We start from the raw sequence: 18913 nt of genomic DNA, 5'->3' as shown, positions 1-18913 counted from the left end.
ATCCCGTTACAGGCAAAATTGTCTAGTCCTACATGTTAAGTGTTGCTGTTGGCTTGGAACCCCTTGTAAAGCAATTTGAGCAAGTTGAGTGGATATTGCGCTTTATAAATGCTTAAGTTTTTTACCCCAACAACAATTCATTTATTCCCCCGACATGACACACAGGGCCAAATTTTATTTCATACAGGACAAGTCACTTCTTAGCTGCTCTTTTTTGTACTGGCACTCCAATATCAGTCGTCATTGCCTAAAATCAGGTACTGCTTCAAGCCTGAATCTGAATCAACAACTCTCAATATCAGGACTGTTCATGGAACATCAACATCACTACCCACAAGTTGCCTGTTAAGCATACTTCTTATTATGTGTGTGTGCATTTGTGTGTGTTCTTTATTTACAGCAATAATCATCACTCAAAGTTGCACCAACCTATTCATTTTCATCGCATGTGTTCTATGGTGTTTTTTTTTTTTCTTGTTTTCTTATCATGACTGCTGTATCCAAGAGCTGACCATATGGCACAAAAAATTTGCTTGTAATGATAAATGAAGCAATTTTTCTACTCCAAGTCACCCATCCAGCAACTTATCACACTTATTGCCTCTTGATTTCGCTGAAAGAAATCAATGCATGGTGACCTCTTTGAACCTGATGCCATGACAGGAGTCTCACTGCTTCCTTCAGAATAAATAAATGATTGAATAAATATATGGCACCTACTGTCCATAGGGGGGGGGGGGGGGGGCGGGTCCTAATAGCTCATTTGGTAGAGCACTCACTTCACATACAAAGGGACCAAGGTCAATCCCAGGTGCAGCCAAGAATTTTTTTTTGACATCCCCTGTCCAGCCAGTAGTGATTGGGTAGTTAGGTCTGTTATATCTGGCATAAAGTACTTTGCAATAGACTAATGTCTTAACCACAGGATAGCCAGCAATTGCTATTGCGCGTTTCACGCTATAAAGACCAGGATAAACTCCAGTTCCAAATGCCTCAAGAAGAGTTTTTTTTTTAAACAGAGAAAAAAACCTTTCCACAGCCTATCCATGACCAATGAGCTTCATATTTATCATGTCAGCAGGCCATATATATGAAAAACTTCTATTGTGGCGTTTGTTTTGGGCAGATAGCAAGTAAGTTATATATGAAAATCAAGAATAATAATATGTATGCCCCACCATCTCAACATAATATTATGAACAAATGGTCTTGATGAAGAAAATATAATATAAAATCAAAAAGACTAAAATTTGAAAATTTATACTTGGAGATGTTGAAGAAACAAAACTCACTCTCTCTCAATGAAGGTGTTGATTTCAACTCACGTTTTATAAGTTCAACCTTAAAATTCAATTTAAAGCTTAATATTCATCCTGACACAATACAGCAGCGATGCCCTTTGCTAAAATAAAAAAAAGCCTGAAAGATTTTCTCGTAAAGACACTGTTATATGACAATATTTCGCACAAAGCTTCTATTCATCAAATGGTATCGCCCTTAAATCATAGAAAAGGATGTTTAGCCATCTAGCTTCCCTTTAACTGTTGCTATACTTTCATCTTTAAGAAAAAGAAACTCACCAAAACTGACCAAGGTCATTCGGAAAATTTGAAAAGGCCAGTTTTCCAGTTTTAAGCGGATAAAGGGCATCCTTGATTCCGTTGAAAAAAACAAAAAACACAACAGGTACATATTAGACAGTTGTCAAGTCTGGCATTCTTGACCAAAGTCAGTTGGCTGCCACACAATGTCTCCTCTTCCTGGTGGAAAAGCCTGGCAACTTCTCCCCCAGTTTCGAGGAGTCGATGTCCCTGCCCCATCGAGGCTGTATGACGAATGCAGCATTGTGAATGCATTCTAATATTGTGAAAAACATTCATTGCCCTTTTTCACCCTGGGTCAGGGTATAGGCCACAGACAAACAGTTTCCATCCTTCTCTATCCTGAGCCAACTTTTTTATCTCATTCCAGGTCTTACCACTTCTCTGTATATCAGCTTCTTTAATTCTTCTCCATGTTCCTCGTGGCCTTCCCCTTGATCTTCTGCCCTGAGGGTTCCAGTCCAATACTTTCTTTGTTATATTCTTTCACAACTTGAGAGCTTTTTCCTGCTTCATACATGGTGCGAACATTCCACGACGCAATTCGAAGCTGCTTGTTTGGCGAAGACGTCATCGGGTCAGCAGAGTCCTTTCGGCTTTGTCTGTTGTCCTTCATAAATTCTGTAATTCCAGAAACTCTTCGGTCGCCCAAGCTAAAAAAAGGATTTAGTTTGTCTGTCTGTGTTTCTGTAACGGTTTGAATTTAACGGAAAGGGGTGTTAACCCTTTGCCAACCCCCAACCTGGAGGACCAGGTGACTCAAAGATAGGGGAATCACACACCATTAGTCGCCTTTTACGACACGCTGGCTTGGCGTTGGGCTATTCTTGACCCTCTCAGTTGAGGGACCCGGACACCACACGGGGTGTGAAAAACATTGCAATGTGCTATTAGTTATAAATATTTATGAAATTTTGGTCATCGCGTTTAGTTTCAATGATTTGAACTTCATGACCTGAACTGTCTAGATATGAACGGAATGTGGTAAGTTATACAGCATATTTGGGCATAGATATGTATGTAGTTATTTATTTTAAAATATCCTCTCCTTTTACTCGGATACAGTGGGACCCCAGGACGGATCCCTTGATGCTGACAGCATGGCTAGATTTAATGAGGTGAGTATTCCATAATAACGCTTTACTTTATCTGCTTCTCACATCTGAGTATATAAATATAAACATTTATATAGCGCATTTCCATGGATTAGCCATGGTCATTTTGCTTCATAATGTTTCATTAATTCCCCCAGCAGGCCGTATAAATCCTTATTTCTATTTCATACAGTACCAATTGCCTGTCAGGCAACCTTTTTGTTCTAACACTCTTACAATATCCGTCAATGCTTTTTAGCCAGGTTCTCATTCACACCCGAGTTGAGTTTTGCTTACCTTTATATTCCACCCGACACAATACCAGATTTAGGGTGGGGTTCCCAATCTCTCATAGTGGGCAGGGAGGTACTAGCTGTGTCTTCTATACCCCTATACGTGTTTTCCAATTGCTTTCTGTCTTTGTCTTGGAATGAGATTTCTTAGTTTTGTCCTGACCCTGGCCGGAGTCCTTGGCTGTGAGGGAAACAGTAGAATGTATGGTTATAGTTATAGTTTTGGGAGATGATATTTTTTTCATTGTAGACCATCTCTCTGTAATGTACTGTCATTTTTTTCATATTTAACATTTGATTTGTAAAGCCTCCAGCACTCTCTACTTTTCCTTTGATTGGCCTGGTACTATTGTACACCTGAGTATATGGTGAGAACATGTAGATGAAGCGCTTTTTCCAAAGAATTGACTTTACACCACCCACAGCAAACGCTCGGGCTGTGGTTGGTAGGTTCTGACAGAGATAATGCAGTATCTTTGGTTGATGATTTTGTAATTAAGTAATTTCTGTAATTTGCGCAAATTACTAGGAATGCGTAGGTTCTTTGATAAAAATGATATAAAATAAACATGATCATTAATATAGTGAATTTCTACAAAGTAACCATGCTCAATGGGCTGCTTAATCCTTCAGTTATTTCCCCAGCAGACCTTATGCAACCATTTTTCCATTTCATAAAGTAAACATCACCTGTTAGGCGTCCCTAATGTTCTAGCTTTCTTATAATATCCTTCATTGACTGTAGCCAGGTTCTGTTTCATACTTGAGTCAAGTGCTGTAATGCATAAAAAGTGTCTCACAATGTAGCTGCTAAATTTTTGTCACCCATCTTGTTGTTGACCATGCCTAACATTGCTTGCTTTATTTAAAAGACATGACACCTTAGCACTGAGCCACTGATGGCACAGATAATTCATTACTGTTTTTCATAGTATATAAAATTTAACTCTGTATTTGCATACCATAATAGTTTCATACACGCACCCAAGTATGGTTACCTAGAAACACACACATACACACAGACACAAACTCACACATTAACATAGGGAGAGAGAGAAAGATAGAGAGAGAGAGAGAGAGAGAGAGAGAGAGAGAGAGAGAGAGAGAGAGAGAGAGAGAGAGCGAGAGCAAGATTGGGAATGCACTGCAGACAGGAGTACAAACCATGTCAATTCACCTCAAAGGTGTTAAGTAAACAAAATATATTCAAATATTCAAAGTGAATACATCGTGTCGCAATATCTATTTAAATTGAACCACTTTTCAATCTGATTTTCTTTTCAAGGAACGAAAGCGCAAATATTTAGTCAATGATTGCCGCAGTCTTGTTGTATTATGTATGTAAACACTTCATATGAATTTTTGCTTTCACAGATCTCTATGTAAAGAACAGTTTTAGATGATATATTATTTATTTACCTTTACTTGAGTGCGTTTTCCTAGGCAAATATCTTTACTGAAATCAGTTAGTCTCTGCTTTACACTTGCCTCTTTATTCTTACATTTCAAATTTTAATTTTGTCAAAATGATAGAAACCTGCTACCATAATAGTAATGATGATCATGACAACGATGATGATGATGATGGTGATGATGATAACGATGATGATGATGATAACGATGATGATGATGATGATGATGATTATTATTATTATTATTATTATTATTATTATTATTATTATTATTATTATTATTATTATTATTATTATTATTAACATGATTATTATTATTATTATTATTATTATTATTATTATTATTATTATTATTATTATTATTATTATTATTATTATTTATTATTATTATTATTATTATTATATTATAATTATTAGCTATATTTTCATCATCATCACCATCATTTTTATTATTTTGTTATTATTATGATTATAATGATGATAACAAGGAATCTTTACAGGCATACTTTTCGATGTGTATTTATTTTACAGGTCTGAAAACCCGAATTGTTATGGGCTCATTGTTGCAATGGAAATACTCTCAAACCACCATGAACTATTGTCTATTACAACAATGGTCAATCAAGCCCATATCTGCATTCATTTATCAGACATGCAAATAAGTGCACCTCGATACAGTCCATATCAACAACCACATTATTATCTCTATGCTACTGGGTGGCGCACCTGACTCCCATGCTGCCGTTTTATTCAAGAACACAGTATGTGCTATTTGGTTAACATTGCATGGTGAGCAGGGAGGCACTTACTTTGTCTTCTATCCCTCTATATCTGTTTTCCAACAACGCTTGTGAATGAGATTACTTGGTTTTGTCCTGGCCCTTGTTGAGAGGGAAACAGTCAAATGTATAGTTAGAGTTTTGGGAGATGATATTTTTTGTCTTGTAAATCATCTCTCTGTTATGTACTGTATAATTTTTTATATTACATATATGTGATTATGATTTGTAAATGTTTGAGTGTGTTCCTCTTGTGGGGACCTGTGTTTGAGTCTGGATAAGACATTTAAGTGATCTCAAACTAAGTACATGATGGTGTGCACTTGGAATCTACATCTGTTTTCTATTTGAATCAGTTCCCCTTTGACTTACTTTATCTTGGGTGCTTTCATTGTAATTCTAGAAGTTTTTGACTATCCCATTTTCTTCCTTTTTACTGGCGCTGATATGACATAAAACTGTAAAACCCTTAAAAACAAACAAACAAACATATCTCTATGCTATGCTAAAACATGTGAGGTTTGTGGTCTTGTGATATGACTCTTGTCTTTGGACCAGGGGGTACAGGGTTCAAGTCCCTCTCTGAGCAGCGCATAATTGAGTCCTTGGGAAAGGCTATTTACTCATATTATTGTCTCACTGTGTAACAGTCGTCATGTCTCGTCCTACAGGCTAAGTCTTGCTGTTGTTAGGGACCCCTTGTAAAACGCTATGAGCATTTTTAATGGATATATGTGATCAATTTTTTTTTGTTGTCTTCTTTTTTTTTTTTTGAGAGGTGGGGGGGGGGGGGGGGGGGGAGGAGGAGGAAGTCACACGGAGGGCACACCCCAAAATCCGTTATATTTTACATTATGCGATAAATTTTTATCATCCATAATTTATTAGAGAATCCTCGACTTCACTGGCTGGGATGAAAACGGCACCAAGGCCAAGGAATGCTTCGAGGTCCACAACACGTTCTTTGAAATCCTTCTGGACAGGGTCAAGGAGAAGGAGGGAGACAACACGGGTGAGGACCTCAATACATGAACATGATAATATGCAACCCAGCGTTTCAATTTGGTTTTGTGTCAAAATGAAGTAGACAAAAATTTTTTTTAGTTACGTTCAATATCTTTTTGGAGTATAAAAAATACAATGTGTTCTCTTAAATTAAATTATGTGTGCGTATATGTGTTTGTGTGTGTGTGTGTATTTCTGTTTCTGTGTGCGGGTTAGTTGTGATACAAGAAATGCATTTCTTATTCATTAATAATAATGAAAATAACACTGAACATTATATAATTTTGAAAATGAGCTATGTAATTTTCATCTATTATTATTATTATTATTATTATTATTATTATTATTATTATTATTATTATTATTATTATTATTTTTATTTTTATTAATTATTATTATTATTATTAATATTATTATTATTATTAATAATAATAATAATAATAATAATAATAATAATAATAATAATAATAATAATAATAATAATAATAATAATAATAATAATAATAATAATAATAATAATAATAATAATTAATGACACCAAGACATTTTTTGTTGCCACTCTGTATAAAATAATCTTTTAAAAAGTCCAATTTCAAGCATCGAGTTCATCTTGACGTAATACCATTTAGAAATGACTGGTCATATATATATATATATATATATATATATATATATATATATATATATATATATATATATATATATATATATATATGAAGAGTTTTTTTCCAAAATGCGACATACGCCATTTTCAGGGATTGAGAGAAGCGGCTCAGATTCACTTCATGGGTGATAAAGCTTTGCCCTTTCAAAAATATTTCCGTCCAAATCGCGACATAACTTTAATTAAACGTGTATTTAATTCTACTTTTTTTCCAAAACGAGATATAGGACTGCAATGTTTTATTCCAAAATGAGACATAACCAGAGCCAATCAAAGACCGTGAATGGTGTTAATATTGACCAGTCGTAATTCGTTATGTTTTTGGCCCGGAACTGGTATCATGGATGCGCCCATTGGCGTAGACCGTAGATAACCATTCACTCGTTCAACTTCGTACCGCTAACACCATTAACATACATTTTTAACCGCTCCTAACTTCGACTATTCAATTTTGAGAGACAATGGAAGTTTTTGATAACATAAACGAAACTGCACAGCGGACAGACCGAGGGAGGAAAAGGAAAGAAACAGCTAGGGCATACAAGACAGTAGGCAAGATGAGACGGGCCAATGGAGGCTACATTCCGACTGTTTCTTGCAACCACGTTTCAACTCCTTTGTGTTGTGCAGATCAGCTGAAGCCAGAGTCACTCGTCCAAATGTTCGAGACATTTTGCTCCCAGAGTAGCCATGCTGACCAAAACAGCATGTTGATATCCTTGATGGACGTGTCAGCTCCTTCAAGGGCCAGGATCGATGAAACAGAGAGGAAAAGAGGCCGTGATGTTACCATCAAATACAATGTGGTCACCTCAACAAGCGGGAGATTGCCGGTATGCAAAGCATCCTTCATGTCCATCCTCAGTAAGTTGTCATTTCCTTTTTTATTATAATATTATCGAATTGCAAAGGCTCTCTCATTCAGTTATCTTACTTTGACTTTGATCCGTATCCAACATCAAACACTCTAACTCAACTCTAACCTATTTTTCTTTGTTCTCACTCAACTTGGATCTAGTGCCCACTCTTTCTTCTGTTCCACTGTTTTAATTATTCTTTTTGCTGATTTATTGCCTAGTGCATCACTATTTATGTTATGATAATGATTACGCTATTTTCGTATTGATCACTTAGACTTAGTCTTAGTTAAAGTGAAAGTAGAAAGAAAATTAAATAGAGCTTAGGACATGGTAACGTCTTCATTATTTATAATGAACATAGAGTAAAGCCATGTAATGTAGGAAGGTGAGTACTAAGTCCTGCCATCGAGATGAGTGCATTGTTTATAGATAGTATGCAGATGACGTCACTCGGGCCTTTGTTATTGTTTTTGCCATCCGCGTTTGTGAGTTGTTCTCACTAAACTGTATTAACCAGACTATAAAAGTTCATGGTTACACAGAGTTTGTGTGTTGGTCCGTTATACTTCCGGATGGCAATGTTGTGAACTCCTTGGCCAAGCGCATTCTATCTATAAAATACCATAAAAATCATTTCATGGTATGGGGGGGGGGGGGGGGGGTATACTTTTTTATTGCTGTTGTGAGTGGACATTCACACCACGTGGCATGAATGAATATTTTTTATATCTCACCTTGTGTAGTTTGGACCACTGATATGAAGAAGAATCATGTTCATAATAGTAATAGTAGTAGATAAAGATTTTGTTAACAAAAATGAAGTGCTAATAGTAATAGTCTTAATGTTTTCATGATGCTACAGTTTTCAAGGTAATAACTGGTAACAAATTTAGGATTACTTGTTAAAAATTTGTTACAAATTGCGGACAAAAATTAAACAGCACGTTTTGCTTATAAATTAAAGAAATGATGTCGAGGAGAGACAACCAGAAATAAAATCGTGGAGCGACGATCAGAGACCGCAACACTATGCAGAAAGCGATGGAAACTACAGTCGTATTGTGACTAACGTTGAGATTGTAGTCAGAATGAAATAAGCGCTCACAGCTCTATGATTAAAGAGCATTGACAAAGCTATTAAAAAAGCTTTTGAGAGGTCATTGTGAAGTCAAAAATTGTTTATTTTTCTAAAAGTCGCCATTTTTTTTCATAATAAAGTATAAAGATAGACACACATTTAAGGAAGGTAGCATGTGTGCCATATTGCATGAAGATTTGAGGGGACACAATAGCTTATCCTTAACTTAATTAAAATTCCCTTCACAATTGGCATACAGCTTAAGGAGGCTGCTTGGGGGGGGGGGGGGGGTGTCTTTACAGTAAATGAGTACCTAATTTAATTTTCACTTAAGTTTCTGCAGCCCCGTGGCGCAATCCATCATCTCATAGTTCATTGGTTTACTACCTATCTGTGGTTTTAGTCGTTTGTTATTGTCTTTTTTTATTGTTTACTTTTTTTTGTTCTCACAAGCTAGATTTTAAAAATGCTTTTTCTGTTTTGAATTTTGATTTTATTATTCGTGTCTAAGGAAAAGTTGTGGGGGATTGAAGCTTGTGTGTGTAGGCATCTATAACATTATAATTTCTCTTAATAATAATAATAATAATACACATTTATATAGCGCTCATTCTCGTGTAAAACACAAGCTCTGGGCACTTTACAATATAAATATCAATTTTAAGTGAAAAAAAAAAAAAAAAAAAAAAAAAAAAAAAAAAAAAAAAAAAAAAAAAAAATAATAACAACAATAACAATTCATAGCCAAATCAAGGATTCATATAGAGTCAAGAAAAACAAATACAGTAAAAATGTGTCTTGAGATTCTTTTTAAAAGTAGGTAAAGACTTGCACTCCCTCAGACCACGTGGTAGTTCATTCCAAATCTTGGGGCCGAAACAAGCAAACGATCTATCACCAAATTTTGTTCTTGATCTTTTTTCCGAAATTTTCGTTTGGTCATTACATGATCTTAAAGTGTAGTTTTCAAATTTACACGTGACCACGTGATCTGTGAGATATGCCGGTGCTATACCAGCCAAACACTTATAAACAAGACACGCTGCTTTGTAATATGTGCGCTTTTCAATGGGCAACCAGTGGAGAGAGGCCAACAAAGGGGTTGCATGATCAAATTTTTTTTTGCCAAAAACTAATCTTGCAGCACTGTTTTGCAGTAGTTGCAATTGTTTAATAGAAGCCTGAGGCAAGTTGACAAGCAGCGAGTTACAATAGTCTAGTTTCGAAAAAATGAGGGAAACAACCAATGTTTTACATGTTCCAATTGCAATATACTGACGGATCGAACTGATTTTCTTCAATTGAAAGTATAAAGATTTACAGAGAGCAGAAATGTGAGCTGACATTTTCATTTCTGAATCAAAATAGACACCCAAGTTTTTCACAGTCTTTGAAACTTTGATCTTTTCACCCCCAATCAACACCTCAAGACCCTCATTCACCTTCAACAGCCCTCTATTTCCCACAATCATCACTTCTGTTTTTGACTCATTCATTTTCAACTTGTTTGCATCCATCCACTCTTTCACATCCGTCACACATTCTTCCACACGTTTCACAATATTTTCGAGATTTTTAGTTTTATCAGTAGCATAAAGTTGCGTATCATCTGCATAGAGATGATAGCGCAGCCCATGACCAGTGATGACATTAGATAATGGAGAAGTATACAAAACAAAAAGAATTGGACCCAAAACAGAGCCTTGAGGAACACCAAAAGACAATGTATGTTGACGAGAAAGTTTATCTAAAATCATAACCTGTTGCTTTCTGCCATCTAAATAAGATTCAAACCACTGCAAGACAGTCCCAGACAAGCCAAATGTTATATTAAGTCGTTTAATGAGAATACCGTGATCAATAGTATCAAACGCCGCCGAAAGGTCTAACAATGTCAGAAGAGAAACAGAACCTTTATCTAAAACATCAAGCAAATCACTCGCAACACAGCACAGAGCAGTTTCTGTGCTGTGGTAAGAACGATAAGCTGACTGAAATTTTTCCCATAGATTGTTTTCATGGAGATGTTGTGAAAGACGTCTGAGTACAACTTTTTCAAGGATTTTAGAAAGAAATGGCAGATTTGAGACGGGACGGTAGTTACTAAGGTCATTTACATTGAGATTTTGCTTTTTTATGAGAGGCTTTACAATTGCATGTTTATAGATATCTGGGACTTGTCCTGAGATAAGTGACTGATTTATAATATAAGTTATGCAAGGTAACAATTCAGGAAGACATAATTTCAAAATATTAGTTGGTAAAGGATCTAAATCACATGACTTCGAGGAAGATGAAAAAATTATTTAGAAATTTCTTCTTCAGTTGTTTCTTTAAAACAAGAGAATCCCTGTGAACCCGAAAAAGGGTGGAAATTTATATCTTCATTTTGCACGAGGTCCAAATTGTTCCGAATTTTCGATATTTTTCCCGAAAAGAAATCTGAAAATGCATCCGGCTGCTTTTCTACCGGGATATTAGTGGGTAGACACATGCCCTTTTCTTCCCCTAAAAGTTCCTTTGAAACAGAGAAAAATCTCTTGCTTGATACTTTCTTCATATACCCCTTTATCTCAATGTAACATCTTTCCTCTATTTTTTATATCCTTACAGATGTCAAGAAGGATCGTCTCAGTCGTCTTGCAAATAATTTCCTTAAGGAAGGCGCACCGAGAAAAGAGCGTCGCGGTGGCAGCAGACAAACCCCAGAGATGGTTGAGTTTAAAGAGTCAATCGTTTCTCATATTGAAACATTCACGTGCAGAGCCAGCCATTATGCACGTCGTGGAGCTCCTGGACGGAAGTATCTACCCAGTGACATGAATGTTGCCAAGATGCGCCAACTCTTTAATGAGCAGAATCATCGACAGGCTTCCTATGCCTTATATTATTCAATATTTTTGCATCGATTCAATCTGGCTTTTGGGCACCCGGCCAAGGATATATGCAGTGATTGTCTGCGATTCCGGATTCAGTTGCGCCAAGATTTACCTGAAGCACAAAAGCGAGCAAAGGCAGTCGCTTTTTTGCTTCATAGGCGACGTGCCAGGAAATTTTATGACTTAATGGACAACGTTGACGATTCATTAACACTATGTTTTGATGTAATGGAGAACCTTGTTCTCCCTAAAACTTCGATTGGACAGGCGTATTATTCACGTCAGCTATATATGTATGTTTTTGCTGTCGTGCGTCATGAAGGACGAGGACAGTCTGTTCCATTAAGGAATGTTTTCCTTTATACGTGGATGGAGACACAGAATAAAAAAGACTCAAATGTCATTGCATCCGCAGTTGAGCATGCTTTAACTGGTTTCGGTGAAAGCTTTCAGGGCAGGAAAGTCAGATTATTTTCTGACTCGTGTTTTGGACAAAACAAAAATTTCAGTATGGTGTCGATGCTGCACTCATTCAGGAAACGACATATTCCAAATAGTTCTGTTCAATATTTTTTTCCAATTCGTGGCCACAGTTATCTGCCAGCTGACAGGGTATTCGGACGTATTGAGCAGGACATCAGGAAAAAAGCTCTTATTTTGCTGCCATCCGAATACATTGACATCTTAAAAAGACATGGCACTGTTTTTCAGTATGGAAAGGATTGGTTTGTGAAGGACTATAAAAAAGAAGTGGCGTCGTTTTTAAAGACTCAAAAGGGCTTCAGAGTGAGTGATGCCAGGGTGTTACAATTTAACAATGATAAAGTTGGCTTTAAGTCAGTGTATGAGGGACCATTTTGTGAACATTCGATTCTGAAGAAGGGGAAGCGTTGGGTTGACTTTGTCCCTGAGGTGATTGGAGATATTTCTTGTGTGAAAGAAGAAAAGAAGACGGACGTTTGCAATTTATTGGACAGTCTTGGTGTCAGTAATTAATGATGTCAGGGCACAGTATGATAGTTGGCTCCTATCAACTTCTGTTACAGAGGATCCAGAATCTGATGAAGATTAGATTTACTGTGTTTATATAATTTTTTATTCCCTTTTCCATATCCATTGTTTTTATGAGTCTTATGCTTTGTGTCCTGTATGGTGTTTTTTTTAATGGCTGTTTACACCAGACCATTTAATTATTCAATCAGTTTTGGTTGGCTTAAGTTTTCCTTTGGGTATTTTTGTCATATTTCATACATTTAATGCCTACCTGTCTGACTACATACTTAAATCTTGTGATTATGTCCCTCTCTGTGGATTGACAGGTCTTTTTTTTTAATGGATTGCTATTCGACACCCGAAACTCAGGTGTATCTTTTCACCAGGTTATTCGACACCCAAAGTCTCACATGCGCATGTTGAGAGTTAGCTATCCTCAACAACACGTGAATTTATCAGCACAAAAATTTTGGGTTTTGAATTACGTTACCTTTTTTTAATTGCTGTTGACACCAGGCTATTCTTTTAAATTTAATTAATCCATCAGTTTTGTTTTCTAGAGTTTTTTTTTTTTTTTTTTTTTTTTTTTTTTTGGGGGGGGGGGGGGGTATTTAGCATAGTATTTTTTTTTCAATCAGTTTTTATTCCCTAAAGTTTCGCATCTTTCATAAATTGTCTATTTACTGTTGGACTTAGAATTCATACATTTTTTTGTTGCTTATTTAACTTTAAGCTAAGCTTTTGATACACCCCAGTTTTAATTCAGCTTACTGGCAATGGAACTGCTTTTCTCCTTATTTGCATGAAGGCAGGGATTTTTTGGCTCTTTTCTATTTTAAAAAGTGGTTTGGATGTGTAGTCATGTTTTCTGCTTAACATTTTTTTTTTTATGGGTGGGGGGGGGGGGGGGGGGGGGGTGTTCGGGGGTTTTGTTTGAGAAGTCCCGTATTTTTTGCAAGTACCACACGTTTGATATTGTATCATTTTTAATTTTCAGTAGGATTATTTTTTTTACTTTGGTTTGATTTTCCCCATCATGTAGTTGATGTGGACTTTGACATGTTTTTTATCTTTCAAATGTTTTGATGTCATTAAATTTATAAAATATATTTTTGAGTTATTTTTGTTTTCTTTTCATGCACATTGTCTTGTGACTGCATTATGCAATAGAGAATGCTTATGCTGAAGAGGAAACTTACATTGGTGTTCTCATTTATACCCTTCTGTATCTTAATATTAAGAGGAGTGTAAGTGGATTTACTGTTAGTGTATGTTGTATTTTCAGCTTAATCAACTTCCTTTGCATTTAATTGACTGCTGGCTATATTACTTTGGTAGACTCCCAACAGAGTTATAACCAGGAGTCTATAGAAAAGTGCCAGAAGACAATAGAGAATAAAAAAATTTTTTTTTCGCGGCGGTGGTGGGGTTTGAACCTGCGACCTTATTGGTACGACAACTCCGCCTGGAGTTATTCTCTATTGTCTTCTGGCACTTTTCTACTCACTTCATATCTTGTTGTTACCAACATAAGTGCCTGCTCCACTCACTTTTCTGAATTAAAAATTCACCCCATACACCGGAGCATACTCAATGTCTCAATCGTTTCTATGTTATATGTTTGTGATGAGAATATTGGCTATTAAGCTTAACTGCTGGTCAAAATTACTTTGCGATGGTGGCGAACGAATCGGCGATCTCAAGAAGTGGGTGAGAGAGGGATCTAGAAATGACTTTGGGTTTGAAACGAATATTTTTGTGTTCGTGGATAGCTCACATGGTAGAGCCACGCTCTCACCTGCCAGGCGGAGTTGTCGTACCAATAAGGTCGCAGGTTCAAACCCCACCACCGCCGCGAAAAAAAAAAAAAAAAAAAAAAAAATTTTTTTATTCTCTATTGTCTTCTGGTACTTTTCTACTCACTTCATATCTTGTTGTTACCAACATAAGTGCCTGCTCCACTCACTTTTCTGAATTAAAAATTCAACCAGGAGTCTGGGCTTTTGTGAGGCCTTGCACAGGTTTCGTCTTTCTATTTCTAGTAAATTGTGTTACTATTCACCTACTTTTTCCCCTGGCGCTTATGACCTAAAGAGCCAGTACCCATTAAACATTCATAACCTAACAAGTACCCTGGTGCTTATGACTGAAGGGGTAGGAAGCATTGCAACTGTTAGGATATGACTGCTGTTTCCATCGCTTTCTGTGAGAGTGACTGCGATGCGACTTGAGCTTCTCCAGAAACTCAAGTCGCATCGCAGTTACTGATCTCTTGATGGAACCGACAGTCATATCCTGACAACAGTCGTACGTTAGGTCGACTTGAAATTGGCCCTCACAGTTCACAGTTTGTGGGTTAAATTTCCTAGAGCAATATGGAACAATTAACTACAATACGTATGTTTATGATTGGTCTTGGGTTAATTTTCATCCAGTGACTGTACTTAAACTGGTTATCGAAACTAGTCTGCGGGAGTTGGTTGGGTGCTACTGGTAGGCCCTCCTTTTCTCCCTGATCTATCACTACCATCTTGCTGTTCTGTGCTATATCAGACGATTTTGTGGCATTTCTTGGCTCTTGATAGGACTTTTGTTGAATATTACAAAGCCCTGGCGCTTATAGGACTTAAGAGTGTTGCAAGCGCTGTTAAACATTCCAAAACAAAAACAATTTCCTCCCTCTTCTTGTAGAGGGAACTTAACAGCATAAATTGCTTGCTATCATTTAGCCAGGACTCTAGTCTATGGTAGAGTACAAATTGCTGGATTAGATCCATCTAACCATTTGCTGACTCCAGACTGACAAGGGTCCAGAAAAAAAACCTATGCTATGCTGTGTCAAACCAGGATGACCAATTTAGCCCTGACAAGTAATTTATATTTTGTCGCTATCTTTTGCCAATAAGCAATTTTTTGTTGCCCCATATTTCCTATGGCTGCTTTACCACTGTCATGAGAGTAGATTTCATCTAATGATCAAATAGCTTAGCTTGCATTCTTTGGTTAGAGAAGAAACTTCTGTGTCTGCCCCAAGGCATCAAGAATACTGAGAGTTGCCATTAGTGTGTAGGCTTATAGCACATACTTTGCTTGGGTGTAAATCTGTATTTCTGTCTTACTTACACCAACATCTTGAGAGTGACTACATCCATTTTGATCAAAATTGGATATGTCTCACTTTGGCACAAATCTGTTGGGTGGATATGTCTCATTTTGGAGAAAAAGTGAAATTATAAATCATAACAAAGTACATTTTAAAAAAAGATAGATTTAAAAAAAAAATTATGTTCTGATGTTGAGCAAGAGGATAACTGTTTCAATTAATCAAATTATGTAATCTGCGTTGTCTACTGGTCAAAAATTTAAATGTCAAATATCTCAAAACAGGAATTTGACTTATGTCTCACTTTGGAAACAAACTCTTCATATATATATAAGACATTTCATTGAAACTCACGCATAATGTTATTGGGATACAAAGCTGCTAGAAGCTGTGGACAGTAAAAAGTAATGAACAATAATGAATATAACAGCTTCAAAAAAAGAACAAAATACCAAAGACGGAACGTTTTGGGCACAAAGCCCTTCTTCAGCCAACAATTAAAAAAAAAACAATGAAAACATAAATACATTATTTAAAACCAGATCGACTTCAGATTGTGTAATGTATATATTTATGTTTTCTTTCTTTTTTGTTGTTGGCTGATGAAGGTTTTGAACCAGAAACGTTGTGTGTTTTGGTATTTTTGTATTTTTTGAAGTGGTTATATTCATTTTCGTTTATTACTTCATAATTTTATTGTTCTTGATGACCCCATTTCCCCATCATCCACTAGACTTTATTGTTATTGATGACCCCATTTCCCCATCATCTACTAGACTGTATTGTTATTGATTACCCCATTTCCCCATCATCCACTAGACTATATTGTTATTGATGACCCCATTTCCCCATCGTACACTAGACTGTATTGTTATTGATGACCCATTTCCCCATCATCCACTAGACTGCATTGTTATTGATGACCCCATTTCCCCATCATCCACTAGACTATTGTTATTGATGACCCCATTTTCCCATCATGCACTAGACTGTATTGTTATTGATGACCCCATTTTCCCATCATGCACTAGACTGTATTGTTATTGATGACCCCATTTTCCCATTATGCACTAGACTGTATTGTTATTGATGACCCCATTTCCCCATCATGCACTAGACTATTGACTATTGTTCTTGATGACCCCATTTTCCCCATCATGCACTAGACTGTATTGTTATTGATTACCCCATTTCCCCATCACCCACTAGACTGTATTGTTATTGATGACCCCATTTCCCCACCCATCATCCACTAGACTATTGTTATTGATGACCCCATTTCCCCATCATCCACTAGACTGTATTGTTATTGATGACCCCATTTCCCCATCATCCACTAGACTATTGTTATTGATGACCCCATTTCCCCATCGTACACTAGACTGTATTGTTATTGATGACCCCATTTCCCCATCATCCACTAGACTATTGTTCTTGATGACCCCATTTCCCCATCATCCACTAGACTGTATTGTTATTGATGACCCCATTTCCCTATCATCCACTAGACTATTGTTATTGATGACCCCATTTCCCCATCATCCACTAGACTGTATTGTTATTGATGACCCCATTTCCCCATCGTACACTAGACTGTATTGTTATTGATGACCCCATTTCCCCATCATCCACTAGACTGTATTGTTATTGATGACCCCATTTCCCCATCGTACACTAGACTGTATTGTTATTGATGACCCCATTTCCCCATCATCCACTAGACTGTATTGTTATTGATGACCCCATTTCCCCATCATCCACTAGACTGTATTGTTATTGATGACCCCATTTCCCCCATCGTACACTAGACTGTATTGTTATTGATGACCCCATTTCCCCATCGTACACTAGACTGTATTGTTATTGATGACCCCATTTCCCCATCGTACACTAGACTGTATTGTTATTGATGACCCCATTTCCCCATCGTACACTAGACTGTATTGTTATTGATGACCCCATTTTCCCATCGTACACTAGACTATTTGTTATTGATGACCCCATTTCCCCATCGTACACTAGACTGTATTGTTATTGATGACCCCATTTCCCCATCATCCACTAGACTATTGTTATTGATGACCCCATTTCCCCATCATTCACTAGACTATTGTTATTGATGACCCCATTTCCCCATCATCCACTAGACTGTATTGTTATTGATGACCCCATTTCCCCATCATCCACTAGACTGTATTGTTATTGATGACCCCATTTCCCCATCATCCACTAGACTATTGTTATTGATGACCCCATTTCCCCATCATCCACTAGACTGTATTGTTATTGATGACCCCATTTCCCCATCATCCACTAGACTGTATTGAGGTGACTTCGTGGCTGTCCATGTTTTCCGTCTTGCTGCATGGAGTGATGGGGATGCACAACCTTCCCATCTACATCAGACTTCTGCCTCGGATACTATTCAATGTCATTGACAGGAGAGGTGGGTAGAATCAAAAATGGATTAGCCTAGCTATATCCATTCATTTTGTATTTCCCATTTTTACAGTTTGTGTAAATGAAATGCTTACTTAGGCCCTTTACTCCGGCTGGAGCATAGACTATCAACGAATCCCTCCACCCTGTCTGGCTTTGTGCCATCTTTTCAGCTTCTCTCCATGTTAAGACTTCAGTTTTTAGGTCCTCCATCAATGCACGTCTCCAGCTATTCCTAGGCCACCCTCCCTTCCTCGTTCCCTGCGGGTTCCATGTTAAGAGCCTTAATGTTTGTTGCAAGCTTTCTGAGGGTGTGACCAAGCCATTTCCATCTCCTCCTCTTAAATTCTACTTCTATTTCGTCTTGGCCTGTCCTTTCCCATAGATCTGCATTTGTAATTTTCTAAGAAATTCACTTTGGCTTTATTTCATTAATCACTGAAATACAAAACTTGCTGGATCCTAGCACACTTTTTCTCTTCTATTGGAAGGCCCTGGGTTTGAGCCTCGCTCTGTGCAAAGTTGAGTCCTTGGAAAAGGCTCTTTACTCACATTTTCTCACCTTACTCAGGTTTAAAATGAGTACCTGGCTGTTAACGGCGTTGTCTATATCGGAAAAAAAATGTTGTATCGCCTAACAGTCGTCATGTCTCGTTCTACATATTACGTGTTGCTGTTGGTCAGGGACCCTTTGTAAAGTGCTTTGAGCACGT

At 37.0% G+C, this 18913-nt stretch overlaps 2 protein-coding genes across 3 annotated transcripts in view; both read left to right on the top strand.

Moving 5' to 3' along the window:
• LOC144956038 (uncharacterized) overlaps positions 1-18913 on the top strand; it is a 28426-nt gene that overhangs the window by 2174 nt on the left and 7339 nt on the right. For both annotated transcript variants that reach the window (XM_078886332.1, XM_078886331.1), the window contains exons 3-5: positions 2667-2719; positions 6068-6191; positions 18079-18207. In XM_078886332.1, coding sequence (XP_078742458.1) covers positions 2667-2719; positions 6068-6191; positions 18079-18207 — 306 coding nt within the window. The remainder of the gene's footprint in view (positions 1-2666; positions 2720-6067; positions 6192-18078; positions 18208-18913) is intronic.
• Positions 7172-12811, top strand: LOC144956037 (uncharacterized). Its single transcript, XM_078886330.1, has 2 exons — positions 7172-7712; positions 11400-12811. The coding sequence occupies exons 1-2, from the start codon at positions 7310-7312 to the stop codon at positions 12659-12661; spliced, it is 1665 nt and encodes a 554-aa protein (XP_078742456.1). The 5' UTR covers positions 7172-7309; the 3' UTR covers positions 12662-12811.

Source organism: Berghia stephanieae, chromosome 10, assembly GCF_034508935.2.
Source record: "Berghia stephanieae isolate SIO BIC M18660-M18661 chromosome 10, UCSD_Bste_1.3, whole genome shotgun sequence".
Lineage (NCBI taxonomy): Eukaryota > Metazoa > Mollusca > Gastropoda > Nudibranchia > Aeolidiidae > Berghia > Berghia stephanieae.
Note: the sequence above shows the minus strand (reverse complement) of the source record. Positions and strands in the feature narration are given on the sequence as shown.